Raw genomic sequence first — 14954 nt, forward strand, 5'->3', positions numbered from 1 at the left:
TAGGTGTTGCACTATATGAGGGTACCAAATGAGGTGTCATATGCCATGAGATGTGCGAGGGTACCGATTGAGGTATCACACTATACAAGGGTACCGATTGAGGTGTCGTATGGATGATGGATTGATGGTGGCATGAAGATGGAGATCATTTGCTAATCATGTATTAGAATTTCATTAATCATTTATAGCCTTTCATTTGGCTAGGTTATTTTGTGTGTGATTGTGCACAAGATTATTTTGTGTGTAAAGGCCCATTAGTATTTGTCATTGGACAAAGGTTTTGATATGTGCAAACCTTAGAAACCTTGATATGATTACTAATATGTAAAGCAAAACCCAAAAGTGGAAAAGCAAGCTGCCCAAAATTGTATGCACAACTATTATTAGCTCCTTAGGCTATTTTTATTGAATACAATTCTCTAAAATACTCAAGTCGTGGAAGTAGAGCTACACGCTTGAGGGGGGAGATTGCACCCAGTATTTGTCTCATGTGGTGATATTCTTTCTACTCTATCTCTTGTTTTTATTTTATTTTATGCACAATCTAGTCAATTTGAATTTAATTGTATGGTTATATTCTTTAAGTATTTGTGAGTTTTGATTATTTCTTCAAGAGTATTTCAAGATCCCGTGTCAAACCCAATTTGAGACATTGACTTCCTTTGTGCCTATTGTCATTGCCCTAACAATAAAATGCCTACAAAGATTTCATTCCAAATCAAAGAAAAAGATATGAATTACCCTTACACATGTAACACTTCCTTTGCTTACATCTTGATTGCCTCTTGGGATCTCTTTGCAAACTGTTGGTCTAATACCATGTGAAGAATGCAAGGAAGAGGGTGAGCTTGATCTCCTTGCAAGATTCTTCTTCACACACACACGTGCGTGTGCGCACACGCATGCACAAGATTAGATAAACACGAGAGAGAGAGAGAGAGAGAGAGAGAGAGAGAGAGAGAGAGAGAGAGAGAGAGAGAGAGAGAGATGGGAATGGTTGAATTTTCTTCTATTTTATTATTCTCTTAATACACATAAAACATAAAAGATAAGAGTACACTATCTGTAAAAGTACTCAACTAAAACATAATACAGTTCTATAGTGTGAGTCCATCTATATGAGTTAGCGCTATAGCTATGCCATACTCTAGTAGTCTAAATGTGGTTGTCACACAACTTGTTATCATCCTTTGGCATAAATCAACCATAACCTCCACCAACAATTCCCATGGCATAAGTGTAGAGCTATCTGTGGTGGCAATTTAAAGATCTCTAGGCCAACATTGCATGTCTTGTCAAGTTCCTACCATGGCTCCCATGGGGTGAAGTACCCACTAAGCAATGGATGCTCTAGGTGATGCATATGCAAATGACATGCAAAATCTTTCAAACCCTATGTGTTTGCTTGGATGATTTTGAAGATGTCAAGAAGTTCAGATATACTAGAACATCTACTATGCAAGTGAACTTCGACAATTAGCTTTCAACTTTGACATCGACATCGGCCTGCCATTTTAGAAGATATATGGCTATTATGAAAGGATAAGATTCCTCCCCTCATGCCATCTCCAAACGTTCACGGAGTGTTTCCTTACATAGTTTCCTTACATAGTGTTTCCAGACGTTCCAGACATTCAAGGAGTGCTTTCTTACATAGTTTTTCCAATCCAAAGATATTTTTATCGTTATCCATTAATCCGCTCCTCTGACATGACATTATCCAAAACTTCTCCCTCTACCCACTCATAGTTCCATAAGTTTTTCATCAATTTTGAGGATGGAAGTGGCCTAGGCAAGGGGGAGTGTTAACTCTATTCCGTACCACCTCCTTTTTTCCATATGGCTCCATTATAATCATACATTTTTTCCATCCAAGGAGTAGTACCATTGCTAAATAACTTGCTCTTTTGAGTCTAGGACATGTAGAATGTTTGTAATACTCTAGCTAGTGAGTAAGGGAGACCAAGACTAGCTCTTGGGCCGCCACATGTGGGCACTACATTGTATACAAGGCAACACTTTAGATGTGAACTTCACTTTTTACCTATGCAATAGTGAAACTTGAAGCTCTATCTTGTGTTCTTGCTACCTTGTCTTCTATGTTGAGCATTTGTTTTATGATTTCATGGCTAACTTGCTTGCATGCATGCTTAGAGTGAGTGTGGGTGTGTATACGCATGAGGTTGGAGCTCTAACTTGCTTGAGATCTAGTGCTTATGTGAAGCTAGGGATTGAGAGAGTGAGAGAGAGTAAGAAAGAAGATCTAGTGAGAGAGAGTAAGAAAGAAGATCTATGTTGAGCATTTGTTTTATGATTTCATGGCTAACTTGCTTGCATGCTTAGAGTGAGTGTGGGTGTGTATACGCATGAGGTTGGAGCTCTTACTTGCTTGAGATCTAGTGCTTATGTGAAGCTAGGGATTGAGAGAGTGAGAGAGAGTAAGAAAGAAGATTCAAGCGGGAGCTATCCATAGCTATCCCCTTGAGCTTGGTATTGGCCATGTTGGAACTTAAGGACTCACAACCCTTGAGGTTTCCTAGCCTCCATAAACACATGCTTTCTAGGCCTTAGCCGAGCAATACTTTCCCCATTACAACATTGTGTATAAAACCATTCTCAAGACGCCAAAAACAAGCCACTGTCTTAATGCAAGGCATACACATCAATAGAGAGAACACAAGAACCCGAACAAGATAAAGAAAGACAACAATGGACAGACCAAATAAAATACAAACAACAGAGAATCCGAACTTTTACTAGAAGTGGCAACCTATTCATCCAAACCAAATCTATACATACCACTACATCCTAGCGCCCAAAAAAGTAAGAAAACCAGAGCGTTTCCAAGTATTCAGATGCAATTAGATCCCCAAAAGTATCATGACGGATTAGCCGACACTCGGATAATTATCAGGATTAACAATACTTCATAGCATTGAACAAAGCAACATAACAAAGACAATGTTGAAGACGAAAAAAGTGACTTGTATTGATTCATCTACTATTTGCAAGACTCTTACATGCGGATTATATATGAATATAATTGACTCACATAAATTGTCTAGATACAAGTGGTACAATTGATGGGCTGTTGCCTATTAAGCTCAGCTAGCATCATGCTTTTTCGATGCTTACAAAAGAAAAGATAGTACTAAGGGTAATATTACTAAGGGTGGTTCCATCCACTAACAGCTTACTCCAGGTGACCTAGTGAGAAATGACTTATGAAGTATATAAGTCAATTTCTCTATTATGTAACCATACTTCCCATTTGTGAAATAGATTTAGTATTACTAAGGGTGGTTCCATCCACTAACAGCTTACTCCAGGTGACCTAGTGAGAAATGACTTATGAAGTATATAAGTCAATTTCTCTATTATGTAACCATACTTCCCATTTGTGAAATAGATTTAGTATTCTATCTACTCTTATTCTCCCTTACAATCCAGTTGTATGCGTGTGTGGGTATGCTAATACTTAGGGTTTGGGAAGACAATTCCATCTCTTAGCTACCGATACTTCTTTGTCGTGTTCCTTGTGGGACTAGGCATTGCAACCAAGTAGATTGGAGCTTAAGGTGACCACAAAAGCATTGGCTTATCGATTTGTGAAACCTACAATACAAGCAACCGTGTTAGTGTGACAACGAAGGCGAGAACCATTTGAAGCACATGCTTCCCACACAAGGAGGTGAAGCTATGGAGGTTGACTTTTAGCCTAGTTTTGAGGTAGCTCCCTAAACAAGACTAGTGCCAGTTTCGGGAAGCACCTTTTTGCTTTACAAATCTTTCCATTGTTTGTAAAGTCTCCTCTGAATTTCAGGGATTTGGATGGTCTGGGAGTATTGGAGGATGTTAAATTCTTGGCATTATAAAGCCTTTTTTTCTTTTTATTACATTTTACACATTCTATTTTAAAAAAAGACGTCGGGAAAGAAAAAGGTGCAACTTTGTGACCCCAAGAGGATGTGATGCTCGTGGTTTTTGGTAGAGGTGCCGAGTTTGAGTCACACCGAGCATTCATGATGGTTTCTTTGTATAATTTAATGCCTTAAAGCACCACCACATGCTATGGTTGATTATGTTCGCATGTCCCATATACATATAAAAGGATTAGAAATAAAATTCACACTCAATTTTGTGCCTAAATTAAAGTACTACAATACACGAAGTTGTTGGTTTCGTTAAGAGTCGCTCGGTTATAGCAGCTAGTGGGAGTCCTACACCTGCAGTTTAAACGTTACAAGTTACACGATGTGTCCAATGAAATGAGCATTTTGACCAAGTCATGATAAGTTTTGCCAATTGCCATCTTCTTTAGGACTTCTAGGATAAAGTCCCATCTCACCCCATCATATGCTTTACCCATCTAAATACAGCGGCATGCAAGGAGTGTTCTAACATAGAGGCAAGTTTTGCCAATTGCCATCTTCTTTAGGACTTCTAGGATAAAGTCCCATCTCACCCCATCATATGCTTTACCCATCTAAATACAGCGGCATGCAAGGAGTGTTCAAACTGGTTTGAGCTGACCACTTAGAGGTAGGATGTACTTCTACAACATCAACTGTACCAAACAATACAACACAATAAAGAGAAAGTAGTTGTTACACAACTCACCTCTAGAGTCCTAGAAATGCTATATATCATCGAATTGCAAAAAGGCTAAAAGAGAACAAATGCTTCACTTCAGCATACTCAAGAGTTCAGTCCTAAGCAAGTTTAGCAACAACATTTGGAGTGAAATAAAGAGAAGTCCAGGCAGAGCAGGTGTCCCTTTAGGTGTAGTGATGAGGGCACATCAGATGGCCAACTTCTCACCATTCCTGCATAGCGCATCTCCCTTTGCTTCCTCTTGCATGCATTACTCATGCAGACATATGCTACAACATCCTTTTTATCCAATTGCATTGCATGTTCAAATGCCAATCTTCCAAGCTTCACATTTTTCCATTTTTGATAAGCACCCAATAGAGTAGACCAAAGCGGAAGAAAATCAGAAGGTGGCATCTTCTTAATCACTCCGATTGCCTTGTCGAAATGCCCTGCACGGCTGAAAAGATCAACCATGCAAGTGTAGTGCTCTAAGGATTGTGCTCATAGTCTCAAAGTACATTTGCCGCTCATCCACTAGACTTGTGTGACTGCACAGAGTAAGCAAAACAACGAACGTGACCAGATCTGGCTCTATACCTTCTTCTATCATTTTGTTAAAAGAGTCAAAAACAGTTTCAACCTTTCCAAGCTGGGCATATCGTGCCATTAGGACACTCTAGGAGACTGCACCCCGAACTGGAAGCTCGTCAAACACTTCATAAGCTCGTAAAACATTCCGTGAGCTTTTGCAAGTGCACCACATTATATGGTCAAACTAAACTCTGGGCTTATTGTAATCATGAACCAAAGCTATGGTACTTACCATTAGTAGAATTTGCCTATAACTCAGCCTATCTCACAAGTGTATAGGTATCACTACTACATGTTAGCCTAATACCGGCGCTATTTAACGGGGTCTAAAAAAGCCCCGTCATCGATATAAGCGCCGGAACCACAGCGTCGGTATAAGCGTCGGGTAACAATACCGGCGCCTATACCGGTGCATATACCGTGTTATATACCGGGGTAATACCGACGCATAAACCGGCGTCTATACCGGTGCATATACCGTGTTATATACCGGGGTAAATACCGGGGTGTATACCGACTTAAATACCGAGATATATACCAATGCATATACCGACGTCAGTACCGGGGTATATACCGACGCTGTAGCAGAATTTTTTTTTTTGGGCAGAATAGTGCTGCCTGGCTGTTGCCTAGCTGCCTGCAATGAGCAGGATCAATAACAGCAAACAGACAGCACCATTCTGTCTAAAATAGAGCACAAAAACAACCGTGCTCGTTTTTTTATTTTCCTGATCGACAAACAAGAAATTAAATTAAACATTAATACTCAAGAATGTTTTGATCATATTTCATTAGTTTGAAGGTCATCTTACATCATGGTAATGCCTCCCAATTGACGGTCTCTCCTTCTTCTTCAAGCATCTCAAACAAGGCCACAAGGCCATGTTTGTGAGCGTACTTCTCCTCTCGCCTACTTGGTGGGCGATTCATGGCCAACTCCTGCACACACGATTAACAATTATAACTTTTAGAAATCAACATTTAGCCCACATACATACATTTACATAAATAAAATTGCTACAAACACTTACGAATTCATGGCGCATGGTTTCGTAACCACCACTCCCAAGATGAGAAGCCCCTACTGTTTGGAGTCTTGCCCTTGCCGCCTCTCTTTGTTGTTGAAACCTCTCTGGTGTCTCGGTGAGCTCCTGAGCAATGGCTGCCCACTCCCTGTCATCTAGCCAAACAGGTTTCTCTTTCCCCTCTCTAAATGCGTCCCTCGCCTCTGACCTACGATGCCCCATCAAAATGCGAGCTGTATACTGTATCCACTCATTAGAGATGACATTCATAGGGTCAGATGGCTGGAACTCTTGCTTTATCTTTGTATTTATATAATTTTTCTTCCCCTTGTCTTGCTGATCCCATTTAGTCATGACAGAGTCATGAAACTGTATAATGCATAATTGTCGAATGCGTGTCTTCATTGCCTTCCCTGCACTATCCATTATTGGTGCCCCATCCCTAATTGTGTAAATCTTGCTATTGTCATGGTCATGTGCACCCCAGGGAGTGGAAGGTGACCCTATGAGTGTGCTATCAACAGATGAGAGCGAAGGACGACGCTCACGTGGTGGTGGTGTCACAGCATCTGTGGCACTACCACCACAACAACCTCCCCCTGAAGACCTACTACGTGAGCGCCGTCTATGTGAAGAGGTGGTAGATCGAGCTGTAAGAGGAGTGGAAGGCTGTGTGGTATGAGGTGTGGGAGCTGCTGTCGTACCCACGGGTGTGGGAACTGGCGTCGGGAAGCCAGATGGTGAGGCAGATGTCCCTGCTCCAGAACCCCAATAACTCTGAGCCATGGCTCTCTGCTCTGGAGTCATGGACGAAAGAAAACCATATAACTGCTGGGGACTCATGCCCTGCGGTGTAGGATTAAATGAGAAATCTGGACTGTAGTCGTAGGGCGGTGAGTCACCCATGGCCTGTTGGACAAAAAACCATATGACAAACTTGTGCGAAATGAAAATTACACGGTAAACAATGAATGAAAGAACCATAAGACAAACATTAACAATGATAAACAACATTGGTAAAACTATATCAACTTGCTCCTACAGTAGTGATTATGATGGTAAACATTAACAATGGTAAACAATGAAAGGACCTTCAATGTCATAAAACCATTACAAATATGTCATAACTATTTGCATAATCATTAAGATACATCATTTTAAAAATCATTATCTATTCTATCATCCTCATTAAGATCAGTAGCCCCAAAGAGATCTATGTCTATGTACATTTCAGCATCCTCATCATTAAAAGTCCCTTGATGAAGGATGTCTTCATCATCTATGTCTTCTTCCTCAACTTGTTTTTCAGCTTCCTTGGTTTGCACCTCTTCATTTGGATCTTGCTCTAGTTGCTCCTCTTCATTTGCTTGCTCCTCTTCATTGTTGATATCGGCTTGTTCTTGCTGCTCTCCACCACCCTGTGCATCCACATCACCTTGTTGTAGCTCAAATTCTTCAAAAATTTGCTTACTGCGGGGGGGGGCGACTTGAACCACAAATAGCCAGCGTGGATCTTTTGGATCCGCTTTAAAGACAACCTGCTCACAATGCTCTGGGCGCACAAAAGTATCTTGCTGATCGGTCCATACCTTTGTGGAGTCCACTTGGATGAGGCCACTCTTGTCTCTACGTACAGTTGCATGTGGCCCATTCATGATTACCTTGAACCACTTCACATCAAAGATAAACAACTCAAAACTTCTGAAGCCAACCTTTAATATATCTTGAATGGTTCCAAAGTAATCAAGCATTCCAGTAATTGTGTTATCATCACTTGCACTTGCACGACTTTCTTGAACAAACTGTGCTGTGACACCACAATCAAAGGTTGCTCTTCTTTGGTCTATTCGTTCTACTCGAAAATGACGTCCATGTGACCAAAACACCCCATATTTGTGATACTACAAATAGCACAAAAAGATTGTTGATGGAGAATCAAACACTGAGACATGTAGAGAAAAAAAAGAGAGACATGTAGAACTTAAACACTTACATGCCAATCGCATCCTTTTGTAAGCTCCTCCTCCTCCTCTGTTATAGGTAAACCAGCACGTTTGGCTTCTAAAATTGTAGCTTCTAGCCATCTACCTGTGGGAAAGTCCGGAAGAGCTTGCATACCTTCTGGATGTGGGAGATTTCTTGTAGTGCGATTCCTTCTGAAACTTAAACGATCTTGTACTCGCTATCACTTGAGAGCTTCATATGTCTCAATCCACTTCTCCATTACATGAGAGTTCAAGATGCAAAATTTGTTGATTTTTTCCCTCAAATTGTTATCCATTTTTCTCTTAATGCCTTGGCCTTGAGGTTTCTCACCAATGACTCGCCTGTTGGACTCTTGAGACCATAGTCGAGGTATCTCTGGATCTGAGGAACTTAAATATTCAGTGATGTAAACAAGGGACTCTTGTATCAGCCACCCTTCTGACATACTACCCTCTGGGCGAGCCATTTGGCGAACAAATCCCTTTAATGTCTTCATAAACCTCTCCAAAAAGAACATCCATCTTGAATGGACTGTTCCAGCAACTGCAACCTCATCTACAACATGAACTAGCAGATGCATCTGGATTGTTAATAAACTTGTAGGGAAAAACTTCTCTACCATGCAGACTGCCTCTATGGAGTTTAAACGCGTTGTCTCCAAACTGTCTCTCTTTATCTCTTTTGAAGAAATCACAGGCGCAATGTTATCAAGATGCGGCTGCACACTTGCTTGGTTGTACGATTGAAACCGCAAATTTTGCAAGCGCTCCATTGGAAATATGCCAGCGTCATGAACATGCTGGTTGCAAATCCTTCGTTTTCGAAAGATTTGGTACTTACATCGCATGCATGGACACGCTATTCTCTCTTCAAGATTGAGAGGCTCCATCTAACAGGATAACATGTATATGCAGCTCATTAAACACAAATCATTATGCATTACACAAAGCACTATGCAAACCATAAAACAGGGCTTCTTTTCCCCAACCGCGAGGGAGATTTTAAAAAATAACATTTAAAGCGGCAAACGGGCTTCTTTTCCCCAGCCGTTGAGGGAGACTTGACAAATATTTAAAAAAACGTCAAACGGGCTTCTTTTCCCCAACCGTTGAGGGAGATTTTAAAAATAACTCATACATTAGCTTATCTCCTCTCCATACAAAATTAACTCGAATTTGAACAAGGATGGAGAGAGAAGCTATCTCTATTCATAAATAGCTATTTATAAAGGCCTTATGCAAAAATCTAAATGCATAGTATAAGTATAAGCTTGCATAATAAGGCTGCAAGACTTATGCATAAGCTCTATGCATAAGCCAACTGCATAAGCCTTATGCATAAGCCAACTGCATAAGCCTTATCATGCATAAGCTCTATGCATAAGCCATATGCATAAGTCTTATGCACACGCTCTATGCATAAGCCTTATGCATACGCTCTATGCATAAGCCATATGCATAAGTCTTATGCACACGCTCTATGCATAAGCCTTATGCATACGCTCTATGCATAAGCCATATGCATAAGTCTTATGCACACGCTCTATGCATAAGCCATATGCATAAGCTCTATGCATAAGCCTTATGCATACGCTCTATGCATAAGCCATATGCATAAGTCTTATGCATACGCTCTATGCATAAGTCTTATGCATACGCTCTATGCATAAGCCATATGCATAAGTCTTATGCATACGCTCTATGCATAAGTCTTATGCATAAGCTCTATGCAAGACTTATGCATAAGCTCTATGCTATAAGCCTTATACACTATGCTAACCCTTAATCCCATCACCCGATGGTGTAATAAACATGATCTTGTTTTACATGGATAATAGATCTTACCTTGATAACATATATAAACTCTATGAATAAAGAGAATACCTTATGCATAGAAAAACAGAGCATAAGACTTATATGTTATATGTATAAGAGAGTATAAACATTCAAAAAGCTTATGCTTTCCATCCATGCAAGGCACTCTACATCAAAAAAAGGTTTATGCAAAAAAACATAACGCATGTGAAGCCTTATGCATAGAGCTCATCCATAAGATTTATACATAAAACATTATGTATTAAGCTTTATGCATAGATCTTAATTCATGCATTCAGCTAGATTCATATAGCTCTATGCATAAACTCTATGTATAGAGCTTGCATAAGCTTACAAGCCCTATGTATAGAGCTTTCATAATCTTACAACCTCTATGTATAAAGCCTATACATAGAGCATATGCATTGAGCTTTTACAAGAAGGCTATGCATAGAGCTTTCAACAAGAAGGCTACGCAAGCTCTATGTACAATGTCCATGCAAGCTTTCAAGAAACCTATGCATAGAGATTTTATAAGCTTGTAAGAAACCTATGCATAGAGATTTTATAAGCTTGCAAACTCTATGCATAAAGCCTATGCATAGAGCTTATGCATAGAGATTTCACAAGCTCGCAAGCTCTATGAATAGAGCTTATGCATAAAGCTTGCAAGAAGGCTATGCATAGAGATTGCAAGCTTATGATAGGTTTTATGCATAGATATTAAATTAATCCTATGTATAAGCTTACAAGAACCCAAAACTAACACTAAACCATAAAACAGGGATGCAATAATTCATAGAAAATAGTATAAACAAGAAAAATCGAAAGAGGATCTACCTCTTTTTTGCGAAGCTGAAGGAGAGGATTGGTGAAAGATTGGTGAGGTGAAAGAGCTGTAAAACAAAATATTAAACAAAATAATTAGTAAATTAAACACAAGAATAAGAACTAATACAAAACCCTAAAATCTCTATGCATGCATTAGGAGATCTATGCATACATAGAGAGCTCTCAACATGCATAGAGAGCCAAAAAAACACAAAACCCTAAACGTTCTAATTCTTAAATTAAAAAGTAAAAGCAATTGCAAGAACATATTAGGAGAAGGAGAAGAGGAGAAAAGAAGAAAGAAGGAGAAAAGAGGAGAGAGGAAAAAAGAGGAGAGGGAGAGAAAGAGACCTTCTCTACTGTTGTGCGCCGTTCTCTGCGAAAAAATCAGAAAATAGGCTCTCGGCTGTAAAAAACTTACGAGCGTCGGTATATGCTACGGAATATGCGTCGGTATATGTGTCGGTATATACTACGGAATGTGCGTCGGTATATGCGTCGGTATACGCGTCGGTATAGGCGTCGAGAAACGAAAATTTGAAAATACCCCGCCCGACTTGTCTCCTCCAACATTACGACGGACATACCGACGTTCGACATTTGCGTCGGTATTTTAGCGTCGGTATGCCCTCAAGCTCTTGTAGTGTATCTTCCCTTTCAAGGCTTTATATGGTCAAGGTATAGCACCATTAAATTGGTTTGATCTATTGAATAGAGTAGAAGCCTCTAAACAAATGCTAGATGACATGGATCAACAAATGAAAGGAGATTAAAGCTGCCCAAGATAGATAAAAACATTACACGGATGTGAGAAGAACTCAATGATTGTTCAAAGAAGGAGATAGTCTTTCTAAAGGTACGTCCAAAAAGAAGCTGTATATCTCTAGGAAAGTATAAAAAGTTAATCCTTTGCTACTATGGACCTCATGTCATTACCAGTGACTAAGCCTATGAGTTATTGCTACCCCCTCATTTAAAAACCATAATGTATTCCATGTAAGCCTATATACCTAGTCCTTACCATATCCTAGATGATGAGAAAATTATTATAAAAACTCAACCAAACAGGATCCTTAATTCTAGAGAGAGTAGTCTCAAAAATAGAGCCACTGTTAGGGAACATCTAGTTCAGTGGGTGGAAAGACTTCCCAATAGAAGATACTACCTGGGAAGATGAGTCTAAATTGTATCAAGATTTTCCCTACACATTTTCAAGATGAGGACATCTTGAAATTATGTAGGCAAGATGAGTCTAAGTTGTATCAAGATTTTCGCTACATATTTTCGAGAAGAAAATCTTAAATTTTTTAGGGGGGAAGGATGTAAAATTATGTCCTTTGTTGTTTTGGCATGTGAGAACCTCCCTTAACTTTATTTATATATATATAAATTTAAATTTACAAAAAATTTGGGAGTCCTTCCCGTCTGCTTCCCTTTCTCGTCTCCTTCCCGCACACTTTTGTGTCTCCTTCCGCACGGCCCTCCCTCCCTCGCTCGCTAGATCTCTCTTATCCTCAATGTGGTGTTAGTAGACCATGCTTCGCTTGTTTTCTTCTCCCATCGGCCACCAACCCACGTGACTCTCCCTCTTTTCCTCTTCATCTTCACCCACCGGCTAGCTGCCTCTTGACCTCTTCTCTCTCTCCCTCCCTCACCCACACACGTTCCACCCCGTCCTCCTCCTCCTCCTCCCTCCCTCCTACTACTATAAAATCACCCCTGCCTCTCTCAGTAGTCACACCCCCCTTCTACGGCTTTCCTCACCCCCTTTCTCTCATCCCTCATTACTCTCTTTTCCAGCTTACCCTCTCACTCCCTCTCGCCTCCCCCTCACCCTTTCCTCAACCCATACTCCCTTGCTACCTCTCCAGCTACCCTCGCTCACCCTCTCCTCAACCCATACTCCCTCACTCCTTCGGTACCTCTCCACTCCTTTCACTCCTTCGCTACCTCTCAAGCCACCCTCACTCACCCTCTCCTCAACCCATACTCTGTCACTCCCTAGCTACCTCCCTCTCATTAACCCATACCCTCTCGGTGTCCATATCTTGTAAAGTTAAATATGTACAAGGGAGCTTTAAGATGTCCCAAATAATATATATATATATATAGCAAGACGATGCAATCAATATTCCTTTACATGTATGGATTCACTCGCATTAGCGTAAAGTAAGCTACAGTCACTACACTCGGATTTTGAAAGGCATCCCAATCTAAATCTGTTTACGAGAATTCATAAATAACGGAAAATGTGAGAATATAAATATTCTATGAAGAATTAACTCCTCATAACATTCCATCACCATGAGAAGACTCAAAGAAGTAATACTAAACCTGAAATTTGACTTCCCACCACAACCATAGACCATAGGAAACTTGGGTATGGTAGAAGTAGAGCTTGTATTGCTTATGGGCATATCGTTCCAGAGGAAAAGTAAACCTTTGCTTTCTCACTTCCTTGATTTATTTCAAAGTAGAAGTCCGATTTATTCACCCACTCTAGCTAGGGAAAGAGAGAGAGTGAGAAGAAGATTCAAGAGGGAGCTATCTATAGGTATTCCCTTGCTTGACTGAGTCCAAGCATTGGCCATGTTGGAACTTAAGGATTGACAACCCTTGAGGATTCCTAGCCTCCCATAAATACACGCTTCTTAGGCCTTAGCCGAACAATAGTTTTCGCATTACTCCATTGTGGCTAAAACCACTCTCCAAACACCAAAAACAAGTCGACATGATGGGATAACATATGGAATGGTAAATGAAACATCATGATACAAGGCATACATCTCAATAGCAAGAACAGAAGAACCCAAACAAGACAAAGCAAGACAACAGTGGATAGATCAAATAAAAAACAAACAATACAGAGTCCAAACTTTTACTAGACGTGGCAAACTATTCACCCAAGCCCAATCTATACATACCACTACGTCCTAGAATCCAAAAAATAAGAAAACCATAGCATTTCCAAGTATTCAGATGCTGTAGTAGGACTGCCAAATTATCGAAGAATTAATTATCTGGAATAATGTACTTAATAGCGTTGATCAAAGAAACATAACACAGACAATGTTCAAGATGAAAAACTGACTTATGCTAATTCATCTACTATTTGCACGACTCTTACATACAGATACAATTGCCTATCACATGAACTATCCACATACAAGTGGTCGAAATCAGGGCTATCACCTATTGAGCTCAGCTAGCATTGTACTTTATTGATGCTTACAAAAGAAAAGATACTACTAAGGCTAATATTACTAAGGGCGATTCCATCCTCTAATAACTTACTCCCAAGTGACCTAGTGAGAAATGAAGTATATAAGTCAATTTCTCTATTTTGTAACCACACTTCCCATTTGTGCAATAGATTAAGTGTTCTCTCAACTCTCATTCTTCCTTGCAATCCACTTGTGTGTGTGCATGGGCATGCTAATACTTACGGTTTGGGAAGGCAATGTCGTCTCTTAGCTCCCGAGACTTCTTTGTCCTGTTCTCAACTCTTTCCTTGTGGGACTAGGCATTGCAACCAAGTAGATTGGAGCTTAAGGTGACCATACAAGCATTGGCTGCATCAGTTTGCAACACCTACAATACAAGCAGCCGCTTCAGTCTGACAACGAAGGCGAGAACCATTTGACGCATGTGCTTCCCACACGAGGAGGTGAAGCCATGGAGTTTAACTCTAGCTTGGTTTTGAGGTGAGCTCCCTAACGATCCTTGCATCAACAAGACAACATGAATTGGCGCCAGCTTCCAGGAGCACCTTTTTGCTTTACAAATGTTTCCATTGTTTGTACACTCTCCTCTGGAATTGAGGCATTGGGATCGTCTAGGAGTATTGGAGGTTAAATTCTTGGCATTATAAAGCCTTTTCCCTTTTATTACATTTTACACATTCGATTTTAAAAAAAGATGCCGCGAAAGAAAAAGGTGCAACTTTGACCCCAAGAGGATAGGATGCTCGTGGTTCTTGGTAGAGGTGCCGAGTTTGCATCACACCGAGCATTCATGATGTTTTCTATGTATAATTTACTGCCTTCTAAATAAAGCGCCACCACATGCTATGGTTGATGATGTTCTCATATCCCAAGTACATATACAAGGA

General features: G+C 40.2%; 1 protein-coding gene across 1 annotated transcript; it reads right to left on the reverse strand.

The window, feature by feature from the left end:
• Positions 1-5987: 5987 nt before the first annotated feature.
• LOC147616612 (uncharacterized) lies at positions 5988-6482 on the reverse strand. Its single transcript, XM_086777178.1, has 2 exons — positions 6219-6482; positions 5988-6126 (listed from the first exon to the last, which is right to left on the reverse strand). Exons 1-2 carry the CDS (start codon positions 6480-6482, stop codon positions 6001-6003), a joined length of 390 nt encoding a protein of 129 aa, XP_086633304.1. The 3' UTR covers positions 5988-6000.
• Positions 6483-14954: the final 8472 nt, after the last annotated feature.

This window comes from Cibotium barometz, chromosome 38 (genome assembly GCF_041138505.1).
Source record: "Cibotium barometz isolate CiBa-2024 chromosome 38, ASM4113850v1, whole genome shotgun sequence".
Taxonomy (NCBI): Eukaryota; Viridiplantae; Streptophyta; class Polypodiopsida; order Cyatheales; family Cibotiaceae; genus Cibotium; species Cibotium barometz.

What these genes read in the sequence shown, in the direction of transcription:
- LOC147616612 (XM_086777178.1), bottom strand. Translation starts at nt 6,482, where the DNA reads ATGAATGTCATCTCTAATGAGTGGATACAGTATACAGCTCGCATTTTG. An exon ending in AAACCATGCGCCATGAATTC is followed by an intron (nt 6,127 to 6,218) that starts GTAAGTGTTTGT and finishes TCGTGTGTGCAG; the next exon opens with GAGTTGGCCATGAATCGCCC.